This window comes from Tachypleus tridentatus, chromosome 12 (genome assembly GCF_004210375.1).
Source record: "Tachypleus tridentatus isolate NWPU-2018 chromosome 12, ASM421037v1, whole genome shotgun sequence".
Lineage (NCBI taxonomy): Eukaryota > Metazoa > Arthropoda > Merostomata > Xiphosura > Limulidae > Tachypleus > Tachypleus tridentatus.
Genome location: NC_134836.1, coordinates 94369435 through 94397067, shown reverse-complemented (window position 1 = coordinate 94397067; position 27633 = coordinate 94369435). Strand labels below are relative to the sequence as shown.

Below are 27633 nucleotides of genomic sequence, written 5' to 3'. Positions count from 1 at the left end.
GGCAAGCATGTTGGGTGCGACGGGGATTCGAACCCGCGACCCTCAGTTTAGAAGTCGAACGCCTTAATCCACCGGGCCATGCGCCGTTAAATTCAACAAACAAATGAAAGTAAACAGATCTTTAGTATTGTGCTATTAGTTATGACTTAATAGTTGTAAATGTTTTTTTTTTAATTTATGTTAACTTTTTTAAGTTTGCTTATCAGTTCTGACTTTTGTGACAGGCTTAAACTTAGATACAAGACTACATGTTGATTATCTCTGCTCTACTCACCACGGGTATCAAAACCCCAATTCACAAAACATACGTCTGTATTATTTTATACACTTTGTTTGCAGTATATACGAAGTGCATATTTTGTTAACACAAATATCTAGTATTTTTGTAAGGCCACGTGCCTTGGCACATTTTTCGTAATACATTATTTAAAGGCTTAATATTAAGCATACGCGAGTCACTTATTGAACTGTCCAAGTATGGCCAGGTGGCTAAAGCACTCGACTCATAACCCGAGGGAAGCGAGTTCGAATCCCCGTCACACCAAACATGCTCACCCTTTCAACCGGGGGGAAGTTGTAATGTGACGGTCAATCCTACTATTCGTTGATTATAAGAGTAGAAAAGGAGTTGGCAGTGGCTAGTGATGACTAGTCTGCCTTCCCTCTAGTCTCACACTGTTAATTTTATCGACGGCTAGCGCAGATAGCACTCGTGTAGCCTTGCGTGAAATTCAGAACAAACAAACACAAGATACTCCAATTACGATGATAAAATATACATGTATATTGGTTAAAGTATTCAATGCAAATAACACAAGCCCAAGAATTTAAATTTTAAAAGGTTGTTTTTCTTTTAATAACCGATTTTTCATAATTAAATTACGTATATTTCGAAAATGATATTTATTTTTATAAGTATTTTTTTTTTTTTTTCAAATTGGGAAGAAACAGAACCATTAATTAAATCAAATTATTTTGTTTACCTCAATAAAGATTTTTTTATTACCAAATTTGTAACGTTTAGTTTCCATAACGATCGATAAGACTCACATTACGGTTCGTCTAGAGAAATCTATAGTTAGTGGCTGTCAACATTTTAAACATCAATGAAAATCATTCATTTATAGAAAACTACATATGACGTTTTATGAACAAATTGTACGTGATGAAAGTGTATATCATTTTTGGATTCAGCGTACATGAATTACTGCCTAACATGTGAAAAAAATTCAAGACAATAAAACCATCAAAGCATGTGTAATTAAAGTGCACAACGAAGAAAATGCATATTCTTGATTTTCCGGAATGCTAACTGGACTATTTTGTGGAATATATTACTTTAAGACGATAATTCCTGTGAAAAATAAACGTTTATTATTATTATTCCATATATTACCTTACAGCTTTATCAGAAAGGTATTACACATATTGAGGCACAATAAGAGCTTAGCATAACACGTGCAAATACCGGCATGAAATTCTATTCATAACGTATTGTCTTAAAGTAATTAACGTTGTATTGTTTTTTACAATGATTATAATATAAAGTTAAGCTGAAACGACAATATAATTAAGCAATATTATACATATATATATATAATCAGGATATTTGAGATGTGAATGTATTAAAACTGCAATTGAATTTCCATATTAGTATTTTTAATTATGTCGAATTTTTGTTTCCGTCCATTTAAGTCATTTTTATTTGTAATTTTAGCAAATCTTTCTTTTTGCCTCAGTGTGTATTCTGAAGTTGTTTGTTACAGTAAGAACTGTCATGATGCAAACGCCTTTTTTGAAGTTGATGGCCAATTTGTAATCTGAGGGCCACGGGTTCGAATATCCGACACACCAAAGTTACTTGCGTTTTTAGGAGTGACAGCGCTGTAACTTACAGTCACTCACACTATTTGTTGATAAAAGAGTCACCCAAGCTAAGTTAGAGACGGCTAGCGCAGATAACCGTCATGTAGTTTAGCTCGAAACTTAAAACTAAACAAACAAACATAAGCGTTACAACAACTAGTAGTATTCACAAAATTAACTAAACATAAACAACTACAACCACAGATCTATATGAATGCTGAACAACTCCAGACTGCTACATCAGCAAAATTCTTAGGACTTACGTTTGATTCAAAACTTAAGTGGGTAAACAATATAAATAATATTAGAACAAAAATTTGTCGAAGAACAAACTATGTTAGGAGTCTAACTGGCAAAAACAGTGGAGCTACGGCAGACAACATCATAAAAAATATATAAAACATACATTAGATCCGTCATTGACAATGCAGTCCCTACATGGATAAATGTAAACAAAAAATTACTTCAAACAATACAAAATACACTACTTACAACAGCTTATAAAGTACCCAGAACAACATCATTTGAATTCATGCATAAATACGCACACATGGAAACAATAACAGATAGACTCGTACATAGTACAATAAATTATTTTAATAAAAATTGGAGAAAAAATGATCTAGTGAGCGAGCATGACAAGTATTGTTTACATGATGGTGGTAGACCTAAGCACCTTTCCCCAGTGAATATATATTTTCTAAATAAAAAATAAATAAATAATAATAAAAGACCACCTATTAACTAGACTCCAAATTAGTTTAGAGATTGACTACAAGACACAGAAAAGGTTTTTTATGTAAATGCTTTATAGTTAATACTTAACTTATGAAAGTGCAAATAATCTATAGAACTATAAGAGAAATGTTTTATTTGCACCAAGTGTATGTATAGATCGTGCATGGGCATTGCCCTGAATAAGTGCGGGTTACTCTGGCCCTCGTGTACCATATATGAATACACTTGACAGTTCTAAAACCAAAATTTGAAGGAAGGAGGAAGAGGTTAACGAAACCTGACCCTCCTGGGTAGATAAACATCAATACCCGAATACCCATACAGAGAGAGAGAGACAGCGGTCCAACACGCTAATTGCTAGGCCATGCCTGGCCGTTCGAACTTTCCGAAGGGGTTAAAAACTCCTTCTAAATTTTTACATTGTTATTTGAGCTATAGCAAACATTTCTCAGTCTTGAAATCGATTTTTAAATGTTGAAACGATTACAAAGTCTTGATAGTAAAAGAATAAACTTTAATGAGCAATAAGTGTACTTTTAATTAAACTCATGACCTAATGTCTTTACTAATTAAAAGTTTTCATTTCATAAAAGAAATCTTTAAAAGAAACATTTGTAATATTTTAAATGTTATTTTTTATTATTTAGAAATTTGTATTGTGCCTCAGCAGTGTGTAAATAGTTGTGTTCTAAGTAGTTCTGCTTAACCAAAAAAAAACAAAAAAAAAAACGAAAATTCGTTGTACTGCTAAACCAAGACGTGTTTACATGGCTAACATTTGCTGATCTGTTGCTACAAATAATGACTGCGAGGAAAATAATTTGTCAATGTGTATATAATTTTGAAAATAGAGTAATTATTCCTTTGGGGTAGGGACAATGATGACTATTTCACACTCTTAGTTTTGAAGGTTAATACAGTTGTATAGAAAACGTATAGAACGCAGAAATAAACGATTTGTTTAGATATCGTAAATACGAGTACGAAAACGTAATGTTATTTTCTTTTTACAGAACTAAAACGATTACATATGAGTCGTTAAAGAACCAAAGTCATTTTAGAATATCAAGAACCTCGTAGAGTTTATATAGAGTCTACAAGTTAGTAGTTTTTAAAGATTAACGTGCCCGATTTACGAATCTGAAGATTCGTGGTCGACGTCCCTTTACCACAAAAACGTCCTCCATAAATTGGGACTTTGGTTGTGACAAAAGATTGACGGTCAAATATCGCTATGCGATAAAATAAAAGCAGCCCAATAGATAATGATGGGTGATGTTGAGGGCTACATTTTCTTTAGTTTATCAATTTAAAATTAGAAGCTATCAGCACATAATTTGGTGTAGTTTTGCATAAAAAGGCTGAATATAAAAGGACAAAAGCATTGTAAATCTGGTGTATCCCAAAGTTTCTGTTATAATGTTAAAAATTCTATGTTTCTACATTGTTTATTCATATTTCATGGGCCCGACATGACCAGGCGGTTGGTGCGCTCAACTCTTAATCTGAGGGTCACTGGTTTGAATCCTCGTCACACCAAACATGCTCGCCTTTTCAGCTATGAGGGCGTTATAATAGGACGGTCAATCCTACTATTCGTTGGTAAAAGAGTAGCCCAAGAGATGGCGATGGGTGATGATGACTAGCTGCCTCCCCTCTAGATTTACACTGCTAAATTATGGACGGTTAGGGGAGATAGCCTTCGTGCTGCTTTGCGCGAAATTCTAAAAACAAATAATTATATTAATTATTGAAGAGTGGAACTTTATCAATAAAAAACAACTTGTTCAATCAGGCGTCGTTATACTTTCAAAACATCTGACTGATTTGCAGTCGTTCTTAGTTAAACCATCAGACAAAATTTCAAACCTCGAAAATACGATGTGATTAATCCTTCTCCGGACTCCTCAGTGAGGCAGCGGTATGACTTTGGACTTACAATGCTTGATCTTGTTTCGATGCCCCTGGTGGGCAGAGTACAGATAGTCCATTGTGTAGTTTCAGTACTTAACTATAAACAAGTCTTTCCACGGTGTACCAAATATCTCTATACTCGATCCTTCGTTTACGTTGCCAAGCTACAATCACATGACTCGCAGACGAAAACGTTTCATAAAGTGTTTCAATATTTTTCTAATTTTCTTTTATATCCCTGGATCATAAGGTTTACTAAGTATTAAGGCTCAACCAGTTCTCTGCTAAATATATATAAGAATAATAATGTATAAACCTTTAGAAAGTACAGTTCAAGTTTTTTCAATTATTTTTCCACAAATTACTTCGAGACTTTAAAAATCGAATACCTAACTCTGAACTTTAATCTCTTGATATTTGTCTGTAATATTTTATTTGAATATAAAGAATGGTTAAACTCTCATAAAATATCTTCTTCAACTTGGAAGAAAAAAGGTTCTTGCTGAATAGATTTAATTTGTTATTTCTTCCAAAAGTACAATTTTTGCAGGTTTTTGTACCTTTTCTATATCATCTAGCTGACATTACTTTTGGGGGTGAAAATGCAATTTTAGGACAAATTGAAACCGGAAATATAGTTATACCCTTGATTGCCAGGCTTTGAATATATTCCATAGCGGTAAGGATTTCTTCATTATGAAACTAGGTAAACAATGTGGAATTGCTATATTAAATAAATATGACTACATTACTAAAGTCAAGGCCTTATGAAATGACATTCCTAAATTTACGGAAGATGATGGAGACCCAACAATAACGCGGACAGCCAAACTTCAGAATAATATTCTAAGCTGAAGCAAAACGCTCTCTGCTGGCGGAAATTCGTTTAACAAACCCACATGGCGGTGTTTCATGATGAGCACTTAGGAGGAAAATATTCCATTAGTATAATATTTTAATTTGTTTGTAGATCAATAAAGAATCAACTTGCTGATGACGCACACTATGTGTGAATCGCTTTCCTAAAATAAATAACCATATAAAGCCATTTATCTTTTTTGTACAAATATCTCGTTTGTTTTTTCTGATAACGAAGTGTTCAAGGTATTTCAAAAGCTATTTTCATAACCTATTCGACAAAACACTTTATATTTAATGGTAAACGTTACAGTTAATGAGATAAAAGCTCTAGAGAAGCTCTTGGTCTAGCAAAACGTTTTTAGTTTTTACTTCAAATATTTGGTTAAAATCTTCACCAGCACAGCTTTAGTCTCTGCTGTTATAATGCTTTCATGGTTTCGTAAAAGTAACGCATGATGATAAATTTCTGGTCTGTAAGTTAGAGTTTGAAACAGTTCTTTAAACACTGAATTTTTTTTCAAAGTATGAATAAAAATCAGTGAAAGGAGACTTCAAACGCTCCTGTCATGCTCCAAAGGAACACTTTTTCTACTTTCTTTTCTTAATGAATTCGTTACATTTAGCCACCACCGACGTTTCAGCGCTAAATATGAAGGCCTATAACGCGAAAATTAGATTTGGATACCAGTGGTGTGTGAAGCACACATGACCGTTGCGAAGTTTTTGCCAAACGACAACCATACCAGCTTATCTGTCAAATGTAATGTAAAATGTTTTAAAGAAAGTTTTCTTGGTTATAACCTGCTGAGCACTACTCATTACGTGGTAAAAAGATAAGTAGTTGTTACTTAGTTAGGTCTTCAACTTCAGTATAAAATAGGTGATCAAAACAGAAACAACGTAAACTCAGTACGCGGTTCGTACAACTTATAAAATAGCATTCATGACTATAAATAGACTTTTGAAGTCAGTCGGCTTGTCCTGATACTGAACCAAAGGTCTTCCAAAATAAAGAAACGCGTGACAGACAAGAGTTAACTTCATATGTATTTTATTATTTGTTTTGTTTGTTTTTGAATTTTCCGCAAAGATACACAAGGGCTATCTGTGCTAGCCGTCCCTAATTTAGTAGTCTAAGACTAGAGGGAAGGCAGCTAGTCATCACCACTCACCGCCAACTCTTGGGCTACTCTTTTACCAACGAATAGTGGCATTGACCGTCACATTATAACACCCTCACGGCGTAAAGGGCTAGCATGTTTGGTGCGACGGGGATTCGAACTCGTGACCCTCAGATTGCGAGTCGAACATCTTAACCTACCTAGCCATATGTATTTTAACACTAAACTTAAACTACCTCTAAACTTAAAATCAACATTGGGCGAATTGAAAAGAAACACTTTTTGTAGTTTACCAGGTTTTCTGTCAAGTATACGAATTAGGTCTGTAAAGTTAAGAGTTTTTAACTTTAAAAATAAAATGAATTACTTAAATAAGGTCACCCAGTGGCATAGCAGTATGTCTGTGCACTTACAACGCTAGAAATCGGATTTCGATACCCGTGGTTAGCAGAGCACAGATAACCCACTGCGTAGCTATTTGCTAAGCTTCAAACAAACAAATTTCAATAGCGACTCCCTCAAAGCATCAACTCTAGTAGCACTGTCAGCACCTAAGTTTATGCTCACCTTCGGGTATTTTTTTATAGTACTACCTACAAAGGAAATTTCAAGTAGGCCTGACCGAACCTCTTGCAATAAGTATGTTAAAAAAAATGGAAACAGAAAATTAATGTGACACAATTAAAGTTGAAACTACGAGTGAGTAGAAACTTAGAATTTTCAAGAAATTTAACTTTGTTTTCACAATATGGTGCGTATTTCTTTCTTTGTATGTGTGGAGAGAAAGTTTGTTTGTTTTAAATTTCGCGCAAAGTTTACCGAGGACTATCTGTGATATCCGTCCCTAGTTTTGCAGTGTAAGACTAGAGGGAAGGCAGCTAGTCATCACCACCCACCGCCAACTATTAGGCTACTCTTTTACCAACGAATAGTGGGGTTGACCCTCACATTATAATGCTCCCACAGCTGAATGGACAAGCATGTTTTGGGGTGATGAGGATTCGAACCCCTGACCCTTGGATTACCAGTTGAGTGTCTTACCCACCTGACCATGCTGGGCCGTGGCAGGGAGGGAAGAAGCGCATAATCCATTGTTTAACACAACGAACTATTTATAATGGAAGTTATATACAAACATATTGTTGTTTTTAGCTAGCAAACTACATTCCCAAGCCGCAATCAAAAGACAGAGTGTTATTCCTCGACAACGCCATTTAAAGCAATTCCCGAGTTCTGTACCGAACACCACCGTTAACATTGCAACATCACCAAGTCGTCGTCCTGGCAGAGAAGCTCATACAAGGTAAGAATTATATATTGAATAAACAGTGTAATTAGCGTATGTATTAGTCTGTGTATCAATCTATAAATAAGTGTAATCGTGTTAAACGGGTAGAAAAAGACAACGAGCCTACAGAGGAAAAAAAATACCATATTTACCCAACGTTTTGCTTATTAACTGTTTCGGGAGTGCTGTATATGCTAGTTCTCGTACTTAACTGACAGATAAACAGTTAATAACACAATACAAAAATATAACAATAGAAATCAAAATATTTTTAGTAGTTATTATCAAATTAAGAATGACTGTATTTTGAAAATTGATTAAAAAATTCGATTGTATGTACAATGAGTACAGAGTAAATATAAAGCAGTAGTTTAAATACATGCAGTCTCTGCCTCTGTCGATTTGTGGTCGAAGCTGTCGAAGAAAGAGAGAGTAGAACTGCTAAAAACAAATTGACGTTGTTCAATGACAGTGTTAGCCATATTACATAACATAAAGATTTTGAGTTTGTGAATTTGAACTTAATTAGGCTTGGGATTTTTATCGAAAAGCTGTAACATGAAACGCTGAGTAAATTTAACATTTTATTCTTAAGCCTTCTTTACGTTTTCTATGTTATTTTTAGGTATCACTACAAAGTGAATATTGTAGTCATCGTGTGCTTGTTCGTGAATTTGACAAAATATTCTGTTTTATGTTCAAATAACGTATTGTGCACAGTAAACTTGATATTGTAGTCATCAATATCGATATTAAAATTATTATGTTTTCCACACTAAAAATTAAACCTATATTATACTGAATAGAACTAGTTCCATACAGAAATAAAATAACAAAGAAATAGGGGGAAAAGGAAATTTTCATAGACCCTTTCATGTGCACTGTCTAGTCACTTCACTAATTCTCTTAATTGAAATATTTCAATTTTCCATGTTATGTCACTACCCTTGCACCAGGTCTTTTCTTGATTGTTCTGTTTGTTTGTTTTTATTATTATTATTGTTTTCACTGTGCACACACGGCTACAAAATCTGCCTCCCATTTCTTTCTAGTCACGTGCCTTCCACCCAGCAGCCTTCTCAGACGGCCGCACCAGACTTGTACTCGGGCTTGCATCTAGCGTACGAAGTAAAAAAACTCATGTATGATATTCTTTCGTTCATTATTTATTAATTTCACTTTCCTTCCTAAATTCTAAGAGCATAGTGTAGCAGTTTGTTACTTACACTTTAAATTCTAAAAACAAATATAAGAATTACAACTGGAAACATAAGTAACTGATATCTTTCCTTTTTTCTAAACGGTCTCAGCGTATTACTCATTTTTGTTATGCAAATTATTTTAACTCGTTTCACATCACGTACCTCAGATATCTTACTTTTGTTCCATGAAAAGTTAAAATCAAGAGTATTCATTTATAATTAATAAATTCATATATCATCTGCATGCTGTTTTATCTTCCCAAGCGTTTCTATGTATACATTGTGTGCATGTTCACTAATGCATGCTGTATTATTGCCAAGTGCTGCATGTGTTTTGTTTTCACTTTTCTATCAAATAATTTTGAAGTATCATTGCTAAAAACATATCTTAACAGTTATAATTTTAAGAATATATATCCTTACAGCGATAAAAGAAAACGTGTTAAAACGCAATTGTAATCGTTGTTACCTATTATGTTACGTACATGTTATTAACGTATATGTGTTGTTATTTTACAAAAACTTAGCAAAGAAATTAAATAGCTGTTGTAACAGATGGCCAAGAAAGCTATATATATATAGTATAAGAAAGTATAATAATTCAAATGTTATTAAATAGAGGGCGTTTATATACTTGTAGTACAAGATTTAGTAATTTTCAACTTGTTGCGTACTGAAACTTCTTAAGTGTAGTTCTTAATATAACTAAGTTTGGACTGACGCGAAATAAAATTTATTGTACAGCAGATTGTTCTCCGTTTATTGTAAAACTTTTTTGTGTCCTTACAGGAGATTAGTTTGTTAATGTCTGTCGACGATTCATAAAAACTAATTGTGAACATCACAGTAAATATGAATAGTATAGCTTTATTGCATAGTTTCGCAACATTACTGTGTTAAGAGTTCTCTTATTCGCTTCTTTGTTTTTTCCGAGAAATTAAGAGAATGTAAAAATATTTCTTTTTCTTTATCAAGTGACTTAGTCTAATGACAATAAATGTGAGCTAAATTAATTTATCCATCGTTTTTTGTCGTCAACGATCTGCTGCCTGAGAAGTAATTGTAAACTTTCTAACACTTATTTACTATGATTTTGGCATGCAGCGACCAAAATAGTAAATTTAAAAATTAAGGTATGATCTTACTCGTTTGGCAAGAAGTGTTTAGGCTTAGGCCATTCTTTAAAAATTAGTTTAAAACACAACAAATGACTAACAGCGCACGCACAAAAATGCACAGAAACTGTCGTATATTTAGACAATCTTGCACACGCAATGCTACACATGTAGTTTAAATTAAGATGTGTTTATTACGTTTAATACTGCCATAAATGGGTTAATGATAATGTGTTTTTATTTCTTGACTGACAGATACCCTTTTTTTTTTGCATATGTTACTTAGCCTTACAAGTAACTAATTGCAAGTAAAAAAGAAACATGAAATCGTTATCATGTTACAACTCACATAGACTAGTAACAAATACTAAAACTTAACTCGATTATCTTATCTTTTATATTATTTATTTCACACAATGACTTCATACACTAAAGTATGACTCTATATCTGTGTTTTTGAATTAGAATTTCAGGCCTGAACAGAAATTTATGTACACGTGAACTAACTGAGCAGAAAACAAATCCATAGAAATAGCCATCTTTAATTTTAAACTACTGACCAGAGGGCAGTCAATCAATAGCACCCGTCTCTACAAGTGCATTGTCCGATTCTTTGGTCTAGGGTTCGAATTCCCGTCGCACCAAACATGCTCGCCGTTTCAGCTTGGAGCGTTATAATTAGACGGTCAATCCCACTGTTCTTTGGTAAAAGAGTAGCCCAAGAGTTGACGGTGGGTGGTGATGACTGCTGCCTTTCCTTTAGTCTTATACTGCTAAATTAAGGACGGCTAGGGAAGATAGCCTTCGTGTAGCTTTGCGCGAAATTCAAAAACAAACAAACAATCTTTGGCCTAAACAGAGAAATTTACCATTTTCATAACACCATTTAGGCCATTGATCCTAACACCTACGATGAAATTTAGGCAACATCTGACACCAATATCTTCAAAGCAGCTGAGTTGGACTAATCATTTTTCTTAAATAAATCGTAACACAAAAAATAGTATTTACTAACATTTCAGAGATTACATATTATTTTACCACCGATCTGCAATAACATACGTCAAGCACACCTGTTTTTAACACACGTGACAATTATAATATATAATATCTAAGTATAAACTGAATTAATAAATGGTGTAAGAATATAGTAAAACATTTTGAAATATTTTGACATTCGAATCTGTCGACAGAAATAGTTAAGTTCTCACGTCTTTAATAAAGAGAGATGAAAAATAGATATTTGCAGTAGAAACCGCCAAAATCTTATAAATCATATGGTTTCTTCCGTTCGTAAAAAAAGAAGGAAAACAAAAGTGAAACCATGTATATTCTGTTCCTCTTGTTAATTTCTATACTCTAACCCGCGTACTGAATACACGATCGACGGTCTCAGCTCTTTGTAAATAGCAGGTGTATTCCAGTCCATAGTCCCGCAGTGTTTCGCATTTTTTTATTTCCGTTTGACTGTTTGTTTTATTGGAGATAGCTTATTATGAATTCTTATTATAATTATTAAGTATAATATTATGAATTCTTATTATAATTATTAACTATATTATTAAAAGAATAAATCTGTGTATGAGATGATACAGACATTACCAACAAATGTTCAAAATAAAGCAGGTTGGAAAATTTACTTCATTGGTCATTAGCGATTAAAGAACCTTACACAGCTGGCCTTCGGTAATACATTTCAAGTACACTTTCTAACTGATTAGAATGAGCTTAATGCTATAGACTATGGAAAAGTTATTCAAACCAAATAATTTATAGCCTAGTTTGATTTAAACAAACTGTTCCAGTTTTCTTAAGTTTTACTAAATGAACAAATAATGATGTTCAGCAATTACTGACACATGGCGGTATTGCAGATTCAACTTATATTATACACACGTACTTTCTGGTATACATAAAATTGATTCAACACTTGCAAGATTAACATGAAATATTACTTGTTTCTTGTAGTTAAAACACATGACTAAATTGTGATATAATCACTATTACAAAATTTTAGGCCTACTAGTCGTCTCAGCAGTGGCAGTGGCGCCAATAACTCTACTACTGATAGGCCTTTTCCAGTCGCTTTAGCTGACGATCAGTCTGGAGATATCGGTTTTGATAAAACAGAGATGAAGTATGACTCTACTGGTATGTTTCATTGGTGCACAGCACGTCCAATAGAAGAATGTATTTTGGTAAGATTTTTTCCCTCCTCCTAATGATTGGTGGAAAGAATGAATCCAGATTTCATACAGTAACACAATTATTTATGGTAGATGTGAACCAAGCTTGTCTATTTCTTTTTTTTTTTGAGGACACTTGACACTATTTTTAACAGAATAGTTAACATGCATGTTTCTTTAAGAGATTAGACTGTGCTGGACAATGGAATTTAATAAGAGACATATTGTATACTGATATTTGGCTTAATACAGGGTGTTCGGAAAGATACTGTGCAGTTTTGTAATCATATTTTATTCAGTCTATTTCAAGCCAGCAACTGATAGCGCTGTTTAGAAACAAAATAAGAAGGATCCAGGCCTGTACTGATGCCAACAGGGGTCACTTTCAATATTGTTTATAATTGTCATTCATATTTACCTCCTGTATTCTATATTGAAACGTGTCTGTTAATAAATATATAAGTGCACAGTGACTTTCCTAACACCCTGTAGTACTCTAGATAACGGGAAAGATCTGCGTAAAATATGCACAAGTTTCGAATGAAATATGTTGATAACACGATTAACCAGTTATAGTCAAAGAAATACATTTTGCAAATAAACAATCCGAGGAAAGAAAATATGCAAATGCAATATTGTATATGCAGTATTGTGCAAAAGTGTTAGGAAAAAATCAAAAATTAGATTTCAGCCTACTCTCAAAGAATAATGGAAGGTAAATCACAGGTTATACAACCAAATTTTATCAATCTCCATATTTATTACAACAAAAACTGAGTGGAAGTGCTTGAGTTCAGCAAACAGTTAATATTTTGTGTATCTACCTTTAGTTTTAATAACCGCAAACAGTCTTTCAGGCATTGTTGCAACATACTTAATCAAAGTGTCCTTTGGGTTTTGCTCCAAATGCCACTCATACACTCCCACAAAGTGTCTTTGGGAGTAACTTTTGCTTTGTCAATTTTTTTTATTTATAAAATCCCAGATCTGCTCACTTGGATTAAATCGGGGCTCTGCGGGTGACCATTGTATCACTTGAATGACTCTAGCAGCTTAATATGAATATCATTGATTTTAGGTGTTATGCCTCTTGTTTCCTATTTTCAAATTTACTTATTTTTGTCTCACAATCTAGGGTGTACTTTATAATGTTTGGGGAGCATTTCAAATTTTCAGCAATTTGTTGGAGAATCCAACCAATATCACGTAAAGCTTTTATGCGAGCTCTCTGTTATACTAAAAATTCTCTACACTTCTTGAGAAGTGGCATGACAACAAAACTTAACATATATAAACACTGTTTTTATCAAGCTTTATTTGTGGAGTGCTATTAAAATTGATTTCTTCTAGCATATACCGGTACCTCACTAGCTTCTTTCTATATAGTTAAGACACTGCGAGAGACATCATAACATTTATTTCAGACAGAAAATTTGATCCTGGTTATGCTTTATTGATCTCTGTTGACAAATGAATGAGCCAAAGCTAGAATACTGATCATCCATTAAAATTCCCATATACTTGTTCCAAGGACATGTCATAAGGGTTCTGTTTGAATGGTTACATTAATGTTGAAATTTACATTCTGTATTGGCATGGAAAACTTAGCTTCATGAAATGGAATGAATGATAAAGTATTACATAGTCCTAACAGTTTTACGCAGTACGGTATGCATAAACTTGAAACGACATAATAGCGTTGAACTTCCAAAATATGCTTCCTCTACCATTCTTATGCTATTGTCCCTAAGACATAACGAATAATGTCGGTGGTCGTAACACCCAAGTGCGTTTCGGATAGCCCATCTATCAGGCAAAATCCAAATGTCAGTAAAAGACTTGCAAGCGACTAAGAAAAATCAGTTAAGGGTTAAGAGTTGAGTGCTTGAACCCACAACAGAGAGCGAAAAGTAGCAGCAGTTAGGACGTTGTGAGTTCAAAAACTCAACTCTTAATTCATAACTGATTCTCCTCAGTTGCTGCATTTGGGTGTTATGACCACAGGTACTATTCTTTATGACTTAAGGCTTAAGGGCAGCAGGAAGGAATGGTAGTGAAGGTGTGATTTAAGCTTCAATTGTATTATGTTTTTTTTCTGGTTTATATTAAGTGTATTATTGTTTTATATTGCTGCGTTTAATCGTCTATGAACAATTCATGTTTTACGTAGCAATATATATGTACTATTTCACGCTGCGATTTTAACCCTTTATGAAAGTTGACAGCTACTAGCGAGGCGTCATAATTCTTGACGAGTTATTAAAATTGAATCATATATTTGTTTGTTACGGATATTCTCATAAAGCCAAGACCTGCATGGCCAGGTGTAATCTGAGGGTCGCGGGTTCTAACCCCTCTCGCACCAAACATGCTCGCCCTTTCAGCTGTGGAGGCGTTATAATGTGACGGTCAATCTCACTATTAATTGTTTGTTTTGAAATTTCGCACAAAGCTACTCGATGGTTATCTGTGCTAGCCATCCCTGATTTAGCAGTGTAAGACTAGAGGGAAGGGAGCTAGTCATCACCACCCACCGCCAACTCTTGGGCTACTCTTTTACCAACGAATAGTGGGAATAACCGTCACATTATAACGCCCCCACGGCTGGGAGAGCAAGCATGTTTGGCGCGACTCGGGCGCGAACCCGCGACCCTCAGATTACGAAGCGCACGCCTTAACGCGCTAGGCCATGCCAGGCCCCCCACTATTAATTGCTAAAAGAGTAGCCCAAGAGTTGGCGGTGGGTGGTGATGACTAGCTGCCTTCCCTTTAGTCTTACTCTGCAAAATTAGGGGGTGCCAGGCCATTAAGAAAATACACATACTCGGAGAATCGAACCCCGGTCTCGCGCGTGGATACTCACCTCTATACTACCGAGGACAATATAAGACTAGAGAGCTACTCTTTTATCAACGAATAGTGGAATTGACCGTCACGGCTGAAAGAGCGAGCATGTTTGATGTGACGGGGATTCGAACTCCTAACCGTCATATTACGAGTCGAGCTCCATAACCACCTGGCAATGCCGGGCCGTGGCTGAATTATAAGTTGATTATAAACCCTGAAAATGACCTTCATTTAATACACGCGTTTAACTAAGGCATCTTATGGACAATAACTGTAATATAAGATTGCTAACGAGGCCAGTTTAGGTTATTATTGTCTCCCGCTAGCACAGCGGTATGTCTTCAGATTTACAACGCTAAAATCAGGGGTTCGATTCCCCTGGCTGGGCTGGGCTGAGCAGATAGCCCTTTGTGGCTTTGCTATAAGAAAAACACACAAACTGAGGTTATTACTATTATTGTGTAAATGTAAATCTGCCCTAGAATTTGTATATAAACAATATATTTTCTTAACAATAACGAGTATTTAATATTATAAGACTGCTGAAAAGATCATTTAAAGTTTTATTAAAATATTACTTCATAACCTGTCTCTCTGTTTTAGGATCGTAATCAAGCAGCAATGACAGTCTTGAATGGTCACGTGGTTGTCTGCCTTTTTGCTGATCCCGACTCACCTTTAATTGGACTCAGAAATCTGGTAATGCCACTACGTGCCAGTAACTTTCATTACCATGAGTTGAAGCACGTCGTGATTGTAGGAAGTATGGAATATCTGAGACGGGAATGGAAAATGCTTCAAAATCTACCGAAAATCTCAGTATTAAATGTAGGAATAATTATCTTGAAATTCAATTAAATATAAGATTTGAACAATTTTCTAATCATAATTTGATGCTACCGTAATCTTAACAGTAAATATATATTATAATTATTTCTCTAATATCAGTGAGATAAAAAGATTTATAATGAATTTCAAAATCTGACTGCGAAAGTAAAAGAACTTATTTTACATATGAAGTATTATAGGAAAAATATACTTGAAATCTATCATGTGTATCGTCTTATTGTTAGCCATATAAGCTTGCATGCTATCTTAATCACATGGGTAAATATTTCTCTTGAACTGTTCTCTTAAACGCTTACATGATTTCCAAAGTTATTTTGCTTAGTAAACCTTTATTTAAATTGTCCTTGAAGGTTAATGTAGAAAATTTTATGTTGTGTTTATATTTCAAAAAAGGAAACTTCATGTGCAGTGAACTTTGAGTTTAAAGTATGTTATAAATACGTATAGAAAATATGTTATCTAACGAACTCTCATTTCAGATTCTTGGTCCGACATGGCCAGGTGGTTAAGGTACTTGACTCGTAACCCGAGGGTCGAAAGTTCAAACCCCCATCACACCAAATATGCTCGCCCTTCAAACGTGGGGGCGTTGTAATGTAATGGTCAATCTCACTATTCGTTGTTAAAAGAGTAGCCCGAGAGTTGGTGGTGGATGGTGATGACTAGTTGCCTTCCCACTAGTTTTACACCACTAAATTAGAGACGACTAGCGCAGATAGCCCTCGAGTAGCTTTGCGCGAAGTTCAAAACAAACCATTTCAGATTCCTGAATATTTTTGTCTAATTGCTAAGTTTATTACTACTTACGAGAATTATTTCTTTTTTTATCTCTGAAAACTGTTTTATTTTCAATCACCTGCTACTGCTTAAACAGGCAAAGAAACAGTTTAATAATAAAGCAGAAGTTGGCTGCAATAAAACTTTTTAACTCGTGATTTTGGAATCTTTGTAAGGGAAGACAAAACCAATGTAAGCGTAGTTGATCGGAGATTATTACTCACACTTTACCAAATATATTTGTAAATATCAATGTGTCGTAAGCTGTGGAACGATTATGAAACTTAAACTGCTAACACACAAAACGTTATTTTAATTTAGTGATGTAGTGAGAAGAAAACCTAAAACATTGTTTTTAGGTTTTGTTGTTGTTGTTTATTTTCTCGTCTATGGACAGGGGTCGCCTCTCAGCCGTGCAGACCTTCGAGCAGTAAACATTAACCTGTGTGACATGTGTGTTATTTTATCAGCTAAGATACCCAGTAGCGACGATCCTACTTTAGCTGACAAGGAGGCAATTCTTGCTTCTCTCAATATCAAAGCAATGACTTTCGATGATACTATTGGAGTGCTAACAAACAGTAAGTTTTTAATACATTCATTTTACATACAATGAAAAGTGTGTATTTATTATGTGAATAATAGTAACATTCAAAACTAGTTAACTTAGAAAATAATGAAGAATGTTAACATACAAGATTCTGCACATCAAACTCTTACTCTCATAACTTGTACTTGTGAATAAATATATATATATTTAAAATCACATCGTCGGAAATTTATGGTTTTATTTAATTGTTAATTTTATATCCTTACGACTTGTAATATAGTTTTGTATTTATATCCGTGAAGTTTTAAGCTTATGCGTGTCGAAAGTATTTTCACAATCAAAATCATAAGTTTTTCACGAAAAAGCTTGGACATGGTGAATGATATATCAAAACCGTATATTATGTAAACACCGAAACTGCCGTTCTTGCAAATTGACTAAACTTTTATTTCTCTCCTTTTCAACAATACGAGATGTGAATAAAATAGGTTTCCTTGTCTCAGACATTTTGAGGATAAATAAAAATTGTCCGAGAAAAAATAGCTCATTTTAAAGATGGACTTAGTGTCTTGATTGACGTTGACTTAGAACGTACTAAACACCTTCCGAGATTTTTTTTAAGCACCCTAATAGAATTTAGTTCACTTAGGACAATTAATTTTTCCATGGTGGGACAGCGATAAGTCTTCGGATTTACAACGCTAAAATCATGGATGCGATTTCTCTCGGTGGATACAGCAGATAACCCAATGTTGCTTTGTTATAAGAAAAAAAAAGACAATTACTTTTAAGATATATTCAGTTTCGTTCTGTTGTTTTCTCATATTCAACCTACAGAATTTGTTATTTGCCATTTCAATCAATTATGAATTTTGTAACTTTAAAAATTTCCTAAAGTTTCATGATGAGAAAAAATGATTCTTAACCTGTTACTCTTTTTCTTAAATATTAAAGTTTTTGTTTTTCTCTCGACGTATATCATAGTTTTGACATATTTTAAATGTTATTCTCCAGTTTGAAGTTTTATAATTATTTCAAGCATTTTTCGCTGTTATTGTTGTACTTGTTTATATATTTTTAGACCTAGGTAGTCAAGAGGAAAACTACCCGTTTGGTAGCCCCATTACGCTCCACAGAAAAGGATCAGTTTATGGGTCTAATGTTCCTCTCATCACAGAACTAGGTATGGAAAAATGTTAGTTGTTCGACTCTTTCTAGTTCATAACTATAGATAATCTTAGAGAAGCTCTGAAAATGGTTGGAAGAGATACGTTCACTATAAAATTCCTCTTGGCGATAAAACTAGGAGGGTGATAACATTTGCACCACACAATAAAGTGGAAGCTGATAGGTTCATGTTTAAATATTAGAAAAAGGCTGACTACACGTAGGTAGGACGAGATTATGGCACATATAGAAGTCAATAGACTGTGTCTTAACTTGGTGAATGCACGAAGTATAAGTTTCCAGCATGGGTTCACGTCAAAAACAGCTTTATAGCTGGAAATTAACAGCAGCATCCAAGTAACTTAGTTTAATTAGGTTTATAGTGTATTGTACTTTCTTTTAATAAGTGACTGATTAACTTGAGCAATATTGAACCAGATGAGGATTACACTAATTGCCAAGTGGGGAGGGCGTTCGACTAGTAATCTGAGGATTGCGGGTTCGAATTCCCGTCACACCAAACAGCTTGACCTTTCAGCTAAGGGAGCGTTATAATGTAACAGTCAATCCCACTATTCGTTAGTAAGAGTAGCCCTAGAGTTGGCGGTAACAGTGGTGATGACTAGCGTCCTTCCCTCTAGTCTTACACTGCTAAATTAGGGACGGCTAGCGCAGATAGCCCTCGTGTAACTTTGCACGAAAGTCAAAGACAAACAAACAAATTACATCAACCTTTCTCTGTGCCTGATAAATATTTTATTTTTTGTCTCACAGTGAATGACTCTAATGTTCAGTTTCTGGACCAAGACGATGATGATGACCCTGATACGGAACTCTATTTAACACAACCATTTGCCTGTGGCACGGCTTTTGCTGTTAGCGTCTTGGATTCACTAATGAGTACGGTAAGCAAGACAGTAAATTATTTATCTTTTTGTTCCTGACTCTTATTTTCAACTTTTGTTTCAAATAATTTACTCTTGAAAAACCATTACCGAAATTCACGTAGACGAATCAAATTGTTTAACAAGAAACTGAACTAATTGAATTTCTCTACTTTTTGTTTTCAGTTTTTCCAATGTTTACGTGTACAATATTTTAAAACAAGCAGCTAGATAGATTAAACATTATTTTAGAACTTAGGCTTGAATATATTTAAGTTGAATTTCGTTTTGCTTCAAAGATTTCACGAAGTGTATCTTTGTATAGGGCTTGGCATGCCTTAATGGTTAGGACTCTTGTGAGTCTTAGTCTGAGAATCGCGGGCTCGAATCATGTCATTACACATGCTTGTCCTTTCAGCCTTGGAGGTTTTATAATGTGGCATTGATAAGGAGTGGGCGTGTGTAGCGTTGAGTAATTGACTTCCACCTTGGGAACGGTTAGCGCAGATAGCTTTTGAGTAGCATTACGCAAAATTAAAAACAAACAAACAAACTTTACTTGTTTCGTATGCATACTTGTCTCAAATAGTAAAGAGCTACTGTTTAAAAAATCTGAAACAAACTTGAGTAATCTAGACTTCAGTAACGGCAAACTGGTATTGTTTGTTAAATGTACGTTTCTCTGTTATTGTGTGTGTTTTCTTATAACAAAGCCACATCGAGCTATCTGCTGAACCCCCTGATTTTAACGTTGTAACTCCGTAGACTTACCGATGTACCAGCGGGGGATATTCTCTGTTACTACTCAAGGACCAAATTTATTATTGATCGTTTCAGTTATATTATCGTATATTATACAAACCTTTTTTCTTGATATATAAATAGTAAAAATTATACATGTGATATAAGAGATATCGGTAAAAGAAAAACTTGAAGATTTAACAAATTATCATAACCTTTACTGGTTAACTTACGAACTTTCTTTGTTTTCTCAACGGTTATAATTTGACTAAATTCTGTCTTCTATTTTATTTTTCAGACCTACTTCAATGCAAATGCCCTGACGTTAATACGTTCTTTAATTACTGGTGGAGCAACTCCCGAATTAGAGCTTATTTTGGCAGAGGGCGCTGGTTTAAGAGGAGGTTATACCACAGCAGACATCTTGGCGAATAGAGATCGTTGTAGGGTTGGGCAAATATCGTTGCACGATGGTCCTTTAGCGCATTTTGGGGTAAGAATTCGTGGAATTCCTTATACCTGTAAATAAATATTCGAGTTTGAATATCGTGTAATGGATAATTTTGCTCCAAAATCACTTTCATATACTTAGTTCATATCATTAACCACAACAGTAATTTATAATAGGAATAGCACATGAAGTTGCTCAAAACTGCAATAGAACATTCGGGTAAAAACCACATTAAAAGGCAGACTTATTCTTGAAAGAACATTCTAGGCCTTATACTTAAGACCACCTAAATACTGATGATAAGTAAAATAAGTGATTTCACGAGTGTAGACAAAAATCAAGATTTGCCAAAAGACATGTTGTTTATCCATCGTAATAACTTTTTGTTATAATTACCTAGTTTCCAATTCAGTATTTTTGAAAGGTAATATTTTTATTTTGTGCTTTTTGCTTAGGAGGGAGGGAAGTACGAAGACCTTTTTATAGCTGCGTTAAGAAATTATGGGATGCTTTGTATTGGCCTTTATCGGTTTCGTGACACTAGCTCCTCCTGTGAGGCGTCTCCTAAACGTTTCACTATCACCAACCCACCAAGTGAATTTATTCTTTTGCCATCTGATGTGGTAAGTTCACATTTTGTTGACCAAACGTGCTTTATTTTTTTTCAATAATAGCTTTTATTCTTGTTTTAACAGTTTGGCTGACCACTAAAATAACCTCATCTAAAAATAAGCTTCCATAATTAATTGAAATAGATTTGTCTACAAACTTGGACTTTCGACTCCTTGTAAACTTTTCTCGGTGTGTTTCTATAGTGTAATAGTTTGTTATGAAAACTTCCTGTTATGTAAAATTATTTTATTTATGACTAGATTAATGTGAATATGGCTATAAATAAACTATAACCTTAGAAGATATTATACTCTAACATTTTTTTTCTATAAGCGTTATTAAAAAGTTATTCTGACGCGATTGTATGAAGCCACGCAAAGCCAGATAATGTTCTAGAATTGCGTAAGATAATAGTAGAGAATAACAAATGAACAATATAATATATCTACGACTGGCCCTAAAAATATACATTTTTATCAATAATGTTTAAAGTAACTCGATAACCTGTTCAATTTGTTTAAATGAAACATAGAAATATTTTTAAGTTTTTAGTAAATAACTATATAAAGTAACTTGTACATGGGAAATTTGCCACTTATTATTATATTTATCAATAATAATTGGATAGTAATGCATCAAGTTGTATTACCATACATTCACTGATATTTTATATATATCATCGTCATTTTCATAATAGATGTTTCTTTGTAATTATGCATAATTATTATTATTAGAATTAACGTTTTAGTATCGAAAGCTCTCTGTTCTCAACGATATTTGGATACAATAAAGAGGCTTAATGTATATTTATATATATATGTATACATATGTTACTTATTATTTACCTAAATTTACTAAAATCTACATTACGTGACAAATTTATCATTATATATAATGATGGCTCATCTGTTGAAGCAGTTCATTTTTAGTTGTGTCTGTTATTAAACGTAAAGCTACTAAATTGGTTATTTGTGCTATACCCACCACTGGTATTAAAATCCAGTTTCTAGCGTTAAAATGCCACGTATATCCGTCTGTATCACTAGGTTTGTTTGTGTGTGTGGAGGGAGGGCACATTGTGTCTACGAAAGATTCAAGAAGACTTAAGCAACGATTTATTTTTGTAGGTCTACGTGCTTCTCCAGTTCGAGCCTGGTATCGAGTATAAACCTAACAGGGGCGAAAACCCTAAGAATGAGCACTCCTGACTCTTGTTTTGTAGCGCTTTGACAGACGGACCTTACTCCTTTGTTTGACCTGCCAACCCGAAGCTCACACGATAGATTAAGATCACACGTAGTTATTTCTGTTAATGAAGATACGAAAGTTCTCTAAATTTTGCATAAAAAAAGATTTTGAACTTATGTTGAATCGTGCGAACCTTTTTAAAACATAACTAAAAATGTACACCAGGTGCACCGTATGTACAAAAATAATGTTCTATACTTGATTTATTATATATATATATAAATATATATGCTGTGATGCACTATTCAAAATTTTGGACACTTTCTTTGGTAAAATTTGACACGAGCCTGTAAATGTGTGCCCTAGATTTTTCACGTCCTTTTTTTAAACATTCCAAAACGATGCCTTCCACTAATTCACGCATGTGAACTTCACAATCTCCTTGTTTCTTCTGTACCGAAGCACAAATATTCGGTGAACTTTTCTCTTTTTATTTTGATTTAGAGTGGTCAAATACAAAGGGTAAAAGGTCACTTCTACAAACTGACAGCCTGCAAGAAATTATTTCTATCAAACGCACGAGATAAGTTATAATTAAAATATATCTGATCTTATTCAAGTAATAAAAATCGCACTGAAAGACACGAATAAAAAAAAAAGAAACCAGTAAGTTTAGTTAGCAGGCACTTATTAAAAACACCGTAATAAAAAAATAGCAAATCTAAAGGGTTAAATGTCAAGGCCGCTACATGGTCAAGTGACACGTATTTCTTTAGGAATAGTGTCATACGCGTCAGTACAATGCAGGTACCGAACCAAGTTTAACCAAATCGTATTTAGACTCAACATTGAAACAATTAACGTGATAAAACAGCAACGTTCGACACCCCTATACATCGTTTAACAATTCTAAGATCACTCTTCAAGAAAGATTTATGGATATTTTGTTCCCGATCAAGGATAACAGCTCGTAATATAAATAAGGAGATTACTTTTTTTAGGACAACATGAAGTCTTGAGCTCGATAACCGGATTTACTTGTCATCGAAGCTAGACCTCAAAGTCTTGGGATAAGCAAATTTCAAATCGTTTCTTCACTTCCACTTGTTTCATTCATGTGAAATTATAGAATATTTGAGGCGTTGGCGTGTTAATAAGTTTCATTATGGTTTTCCATTTTTAAGTGGTCTATAGATGTGACGATTTTTTATTCTTTAGTCATCAACATTTCTTTCTTATATGATTGCACGTTTGACATTATTTATGTTACGGAGTGAAATATAAAAACAAGGTTTAGTAAGACGTCAGTCCAACACTGAAATAAACCTTCTTCGCTACTAATGCAATAACACTATCCACTTGTTAACGAAGGTCTGTGTGATTCAAATTAAATCACTGAAACAAATCTCATACTTTGTATTCTCCGTATAAAAAAAAAATATCTGTAGATATGTTTTAAATCAGTGCTCAAGTTACAACTTAGATAATATAATCATATATTCCCGCGTTTTCTCGAATTTATCCACAGGGTTTTATAGGGTCTTCTCTTGCTTACTTGGCATTAGTTTATAGCGTTTTAATATATTGGACGAAGTGTACCCTCACATGGTTTTCTAAACACAATTATTGAAATTATTGTGTTAAATAATAATAGAAAATTCGCCCAACTTGTGCAGTTAGTCTGTGTTTATTTTTCTTTGCACAAGTTTTGGATTTTAAAGGTTCTAACAGTTACCTTTCTACAGATTATCAATAAAGTTATTTAATATCTCTACTTTACATTCCACGAGTTAATTCAGCTTAATTAAAAACTTCCTTATAGTCATGAGTTTGTGTTTAATTTCGCGCAGAGCCCACTGAACAAGCAGTCCCCAATTTTAAAGTGTATTAGACCAGAGGAAAGGTACCAATTCAGCACCATTGGCCATCTGTTCTTTATAAGCGAATAGTGAGATTAATCGTAAAGTATATCGCCCTCACGTCTGAAAGAACAAATATGTTCGGTAACGGAGTTCGAATCCGCAACCCGAAGGTTGTGAGTCGAGCCCCCTAACTTCCAGACCGGTATTGTAAAGCATAAAACTTCTGACGTGTCTTGAGAAAGGTAAAACTGGTTTTTATACAAAATATGACTTTTGTGAAACGTCATAAATGAAGCTAATAGAATGTTGAAATTAAAATTTATATATCTATGAAACAGCAATATATTTTAATTTTGTGTGTGTAAAATAAATATTTATATATAGACCGTTGCTTTATTCTATTCCTCTTATAACATATGTTTATCAAGGCTTTCCAATGTTAGAATCACCAAGTCAGCTGTAATGTTTTATAAGTTAGCCAAGCCTGTAGCCAGATCTGGAGGTGTAAAATTCTTTTTTTGGTACAAAGTGGAACTACTTTCGTGTGTAACAATAGTGGCCATGGACGAAAACAAAATTTCCGAATTTTGTAATGGTTTCTTTACCATCACTGCAAACAAACATTTCTAGCGAATTTCATCAGATAAGTATGGAATAAAATTTTCGCATTGATGCAAAAAAACTTATATAATGAGAGAGGTTGTCATTAAAAATGAAAAAAAAAATGTTAATAGGCGAGCGTAATACCAGTAGTGAGGAAGGGTCTTGCGCACGCACACCCCAGGCTACAAGCTTGAACCAGCGTAAACAAGGTGTACGAAACATGTTCCACCGTTACTTAAATATCTAAAATGAACGTAATATTTGTTTTGTATTTTTGTTTCAGCAAAAAAAGCTACGAATGGCCAATCTACGCTCCACCCACTGTGGTGAAGCGAACTTAAGATTTTTTTGTCGTTGCGAGGATTTAAACGTTCCGCTGATCCACGAGGGGACCCGAGCAAAATACAGCTATTTGTAATTTTAAAATGCGTTTTATTCGCATCTGCTATACCCAGGGGTTGCTTGAGGGTCAGACAGACCTAGGACTAAATATTTTCTTCTGAAAAAAACGACTAACCTTAGTAACGGTTCTTGGCTTACACATTCAATAGGCCCCGGCCTTAATCTACGTCCCCTGGCTATACCTGTGAATAATATGTGGACATAATAAAATTGTTCACGATCCCCTGCATAAATTTAGTTATTTCGTAAGATTATCTTGAATTATTGTTAAAACAGCTAATAGTTTAGAGCGTCCACCATTGCATCTTGAGAAGTTAAGAACGAATTTATTTTATCACAAGAAAAATAAACCTTTCTACACTTTTGATATTGTTGGACGAAAAGGAATTTCTGAATGCTCTCTAATCAATACTCAGTATGTTTGAGCGAATCCAGCAAATTGTGTACTTACGTATATGTGTTCGTAAACGTCGCTTTTTTTTTCTTCCAGTCTCTAGAGCAGTAGATTGGCTTTTGCTTTCTTTGCAATTAGCTACATTCTCAAAGTGAAATGTATTTCAGTAAATGTAGTAATTTCCTTATATCTATGAAACATACATATATTTATGGATGGTGCAGGAATTTATTTGTATGGTGCCTGTGTTGTGTCGAAACAGTCTTTTCATCTTATTATTTCGCATTAGTTCTTTTCAGTGGCACGTTGTGTAAAATAAAAAGCAAATTAAATTTGACTCGCATGGAAGTTTATCGCCAGGCAAAATTTGTACCTGTAATGATAGATATTGTAAAGCACTTGTGGAGATCATACGGGTTAAAGTTAACTGTTTTATGTGATGGCTTATAGAGAAATGTAACACCATCATAGTTTGCCGTTTAGTTGAACATTGTAATAGATGTACGTATAACCAATATCTTAAAAAATCAAACTCTTTTTTTGTTCTTTTTTTTCATATTATGCCTTCACCAAATGTATTCTGATATTTTAACCAAATTTGACACTAATAAATCTCTACACACAAAGAAAAACAGTTTATCAGCTTTTATATTGACTTTTATTATTTTGACTACGTATAAATTATTTTAGTTTCATGAAAAGGTATCCTTTGTCTTTTCTCGATAAAAACGAAAATTAATTAAACCTGAGATCTGAGAAGCTGGTACGATGCATTTCATTTTGTTTGGCTGTTTACCATTTTTGTTTTTATCCCTTTATAATCATATTGATTTTTACATAACTAGCTGATTTTTGTTATGAATTCGATCGTTGATGAAAGTTATGATATGAAAATTATATGGTGGAGTTGGTTAATCCGACACGAGTATACATCCCATACACGTTGTAATATGCATTGTTTTTGGTTTTTGAAAAACGTGGTATTATAAAGAGAGTAATTAAAGTACTGGAAATATTTATAAGCAGATAAGTGTTTTTTTTTGTTGAAAAGGTAAAATTTTCCAAATTACTATTTACTTTATAAACAAATTCTTATTATTCTTTACATACTACTTTCAGGAGAATTCTTTGACTGCAAAAGCTGAAAACAAAAACAGTCACTTTTCAGTTAAGAAAAGTCTTCACTGCTTATTACTTAACGAACTATTAAAACATTCACATATGCAGTGAAGTTCAGTCAATCCCAACAGTTACTTTTTCGATTTCTTAATTCTTTAAAAATTTCGTATGCACCATTAAAAACAAAACTCATCTATCAGTTACATCCACTCAATTTTAAAATTGAGTTCATTGATTAGGGTTAGGGATTTGATCAATTATCATGAAATTATTTAACCATAAAATGTGACAGTATTTTCATATATATTCTATTAAAGTATATGAAATTATTATATTTCCAATATTTGATAGTTCTTAACGTTTTTTGGTAAAAAAAAACAAATTTGCAGGTCCTTAATTTTAGTATACTGTTAAATTCTTTATCCCATCTTATATCTAACAATATGGATATTAACAGATCTGTGTCTTCATGGTATGATGAATTCATGTTTTAGTTGATATTGTATAAATATTCTTTCTTAAAGGAAATCTGCAACACTAGAAATGTGAAACTAAAATATTAAACCAAATTCTGAGTATTTGTTATATTATATATAAAAGATCAAAACTTTTGAAGAGACTCGGTGCTTCACATGCAAGTGCACAATTTTTCTGTGTGATGGTTTACAACTTAGTTACAACCTTGATGTAAATTAGTCATACAAGGTTCTTGAATCAGATTTGAAAGTTCTGGAGGTTGTTTTGTTGAATCAATAAAAACTGTTTCAAATATGTTGGTTTAAGATGGGATGGTAATTTGGCATGAAGCTGAAAATAACTAGTTATCAGCTCTTCAGCTGCCCTTAAAAAAAAACTAAACTGATACTCCTGTGAAATCATAAAGCAATAGCACATTA

At 33.7% G+C, this 27633-nt stretch overlaps 1 protein-coding gene across 1 annotated transcript in view; it reads left to right on the top strand.

Annotated features, from left to right (window-relative positions):
• Positions 1–22668, top strand: part of LOC143234039 (calcium-activated potassium channel slowpoke-like) — an 80056-nt gene extending 57388 nt beyond the window's left edge. The window contains exons 18-27 of the mRNA XM_076471059.1: positions 7653–7803; positions 8841–8930; positions 12123–12303; positions 15742–15966; positions 17162–17345; positions 18396–18497; positions 19256–19386; positions 20405–20599; positions 21013–21180; positions 22297–22668. Of these exons, the coding sequence (XP_076327174.1) occupies positions 7653–7803; positions 8841–8930; positions 12123–12303; positions 15742–15966; positions 17162–17345; positions 18396–18497; positions 19256–19386; positions 20405–20599; positions 21013–21180; positions 22297–22377 (1508 nt within the window). The 3' untranslated portion in view covers positions 22378–22668. The remainder of the gene's footprint in view (positions 1–7652; positions 7804–8840; positions 8931–12122; positions 12304–15741; positions 15967–17161; positions 17346–18395; positions 18498–19255; positions 19387–20404; positions 20600–21012; positions 21181–22296) is intronic.
• Positions 22669–27633: the final 4965 nt, after the last annotated feature.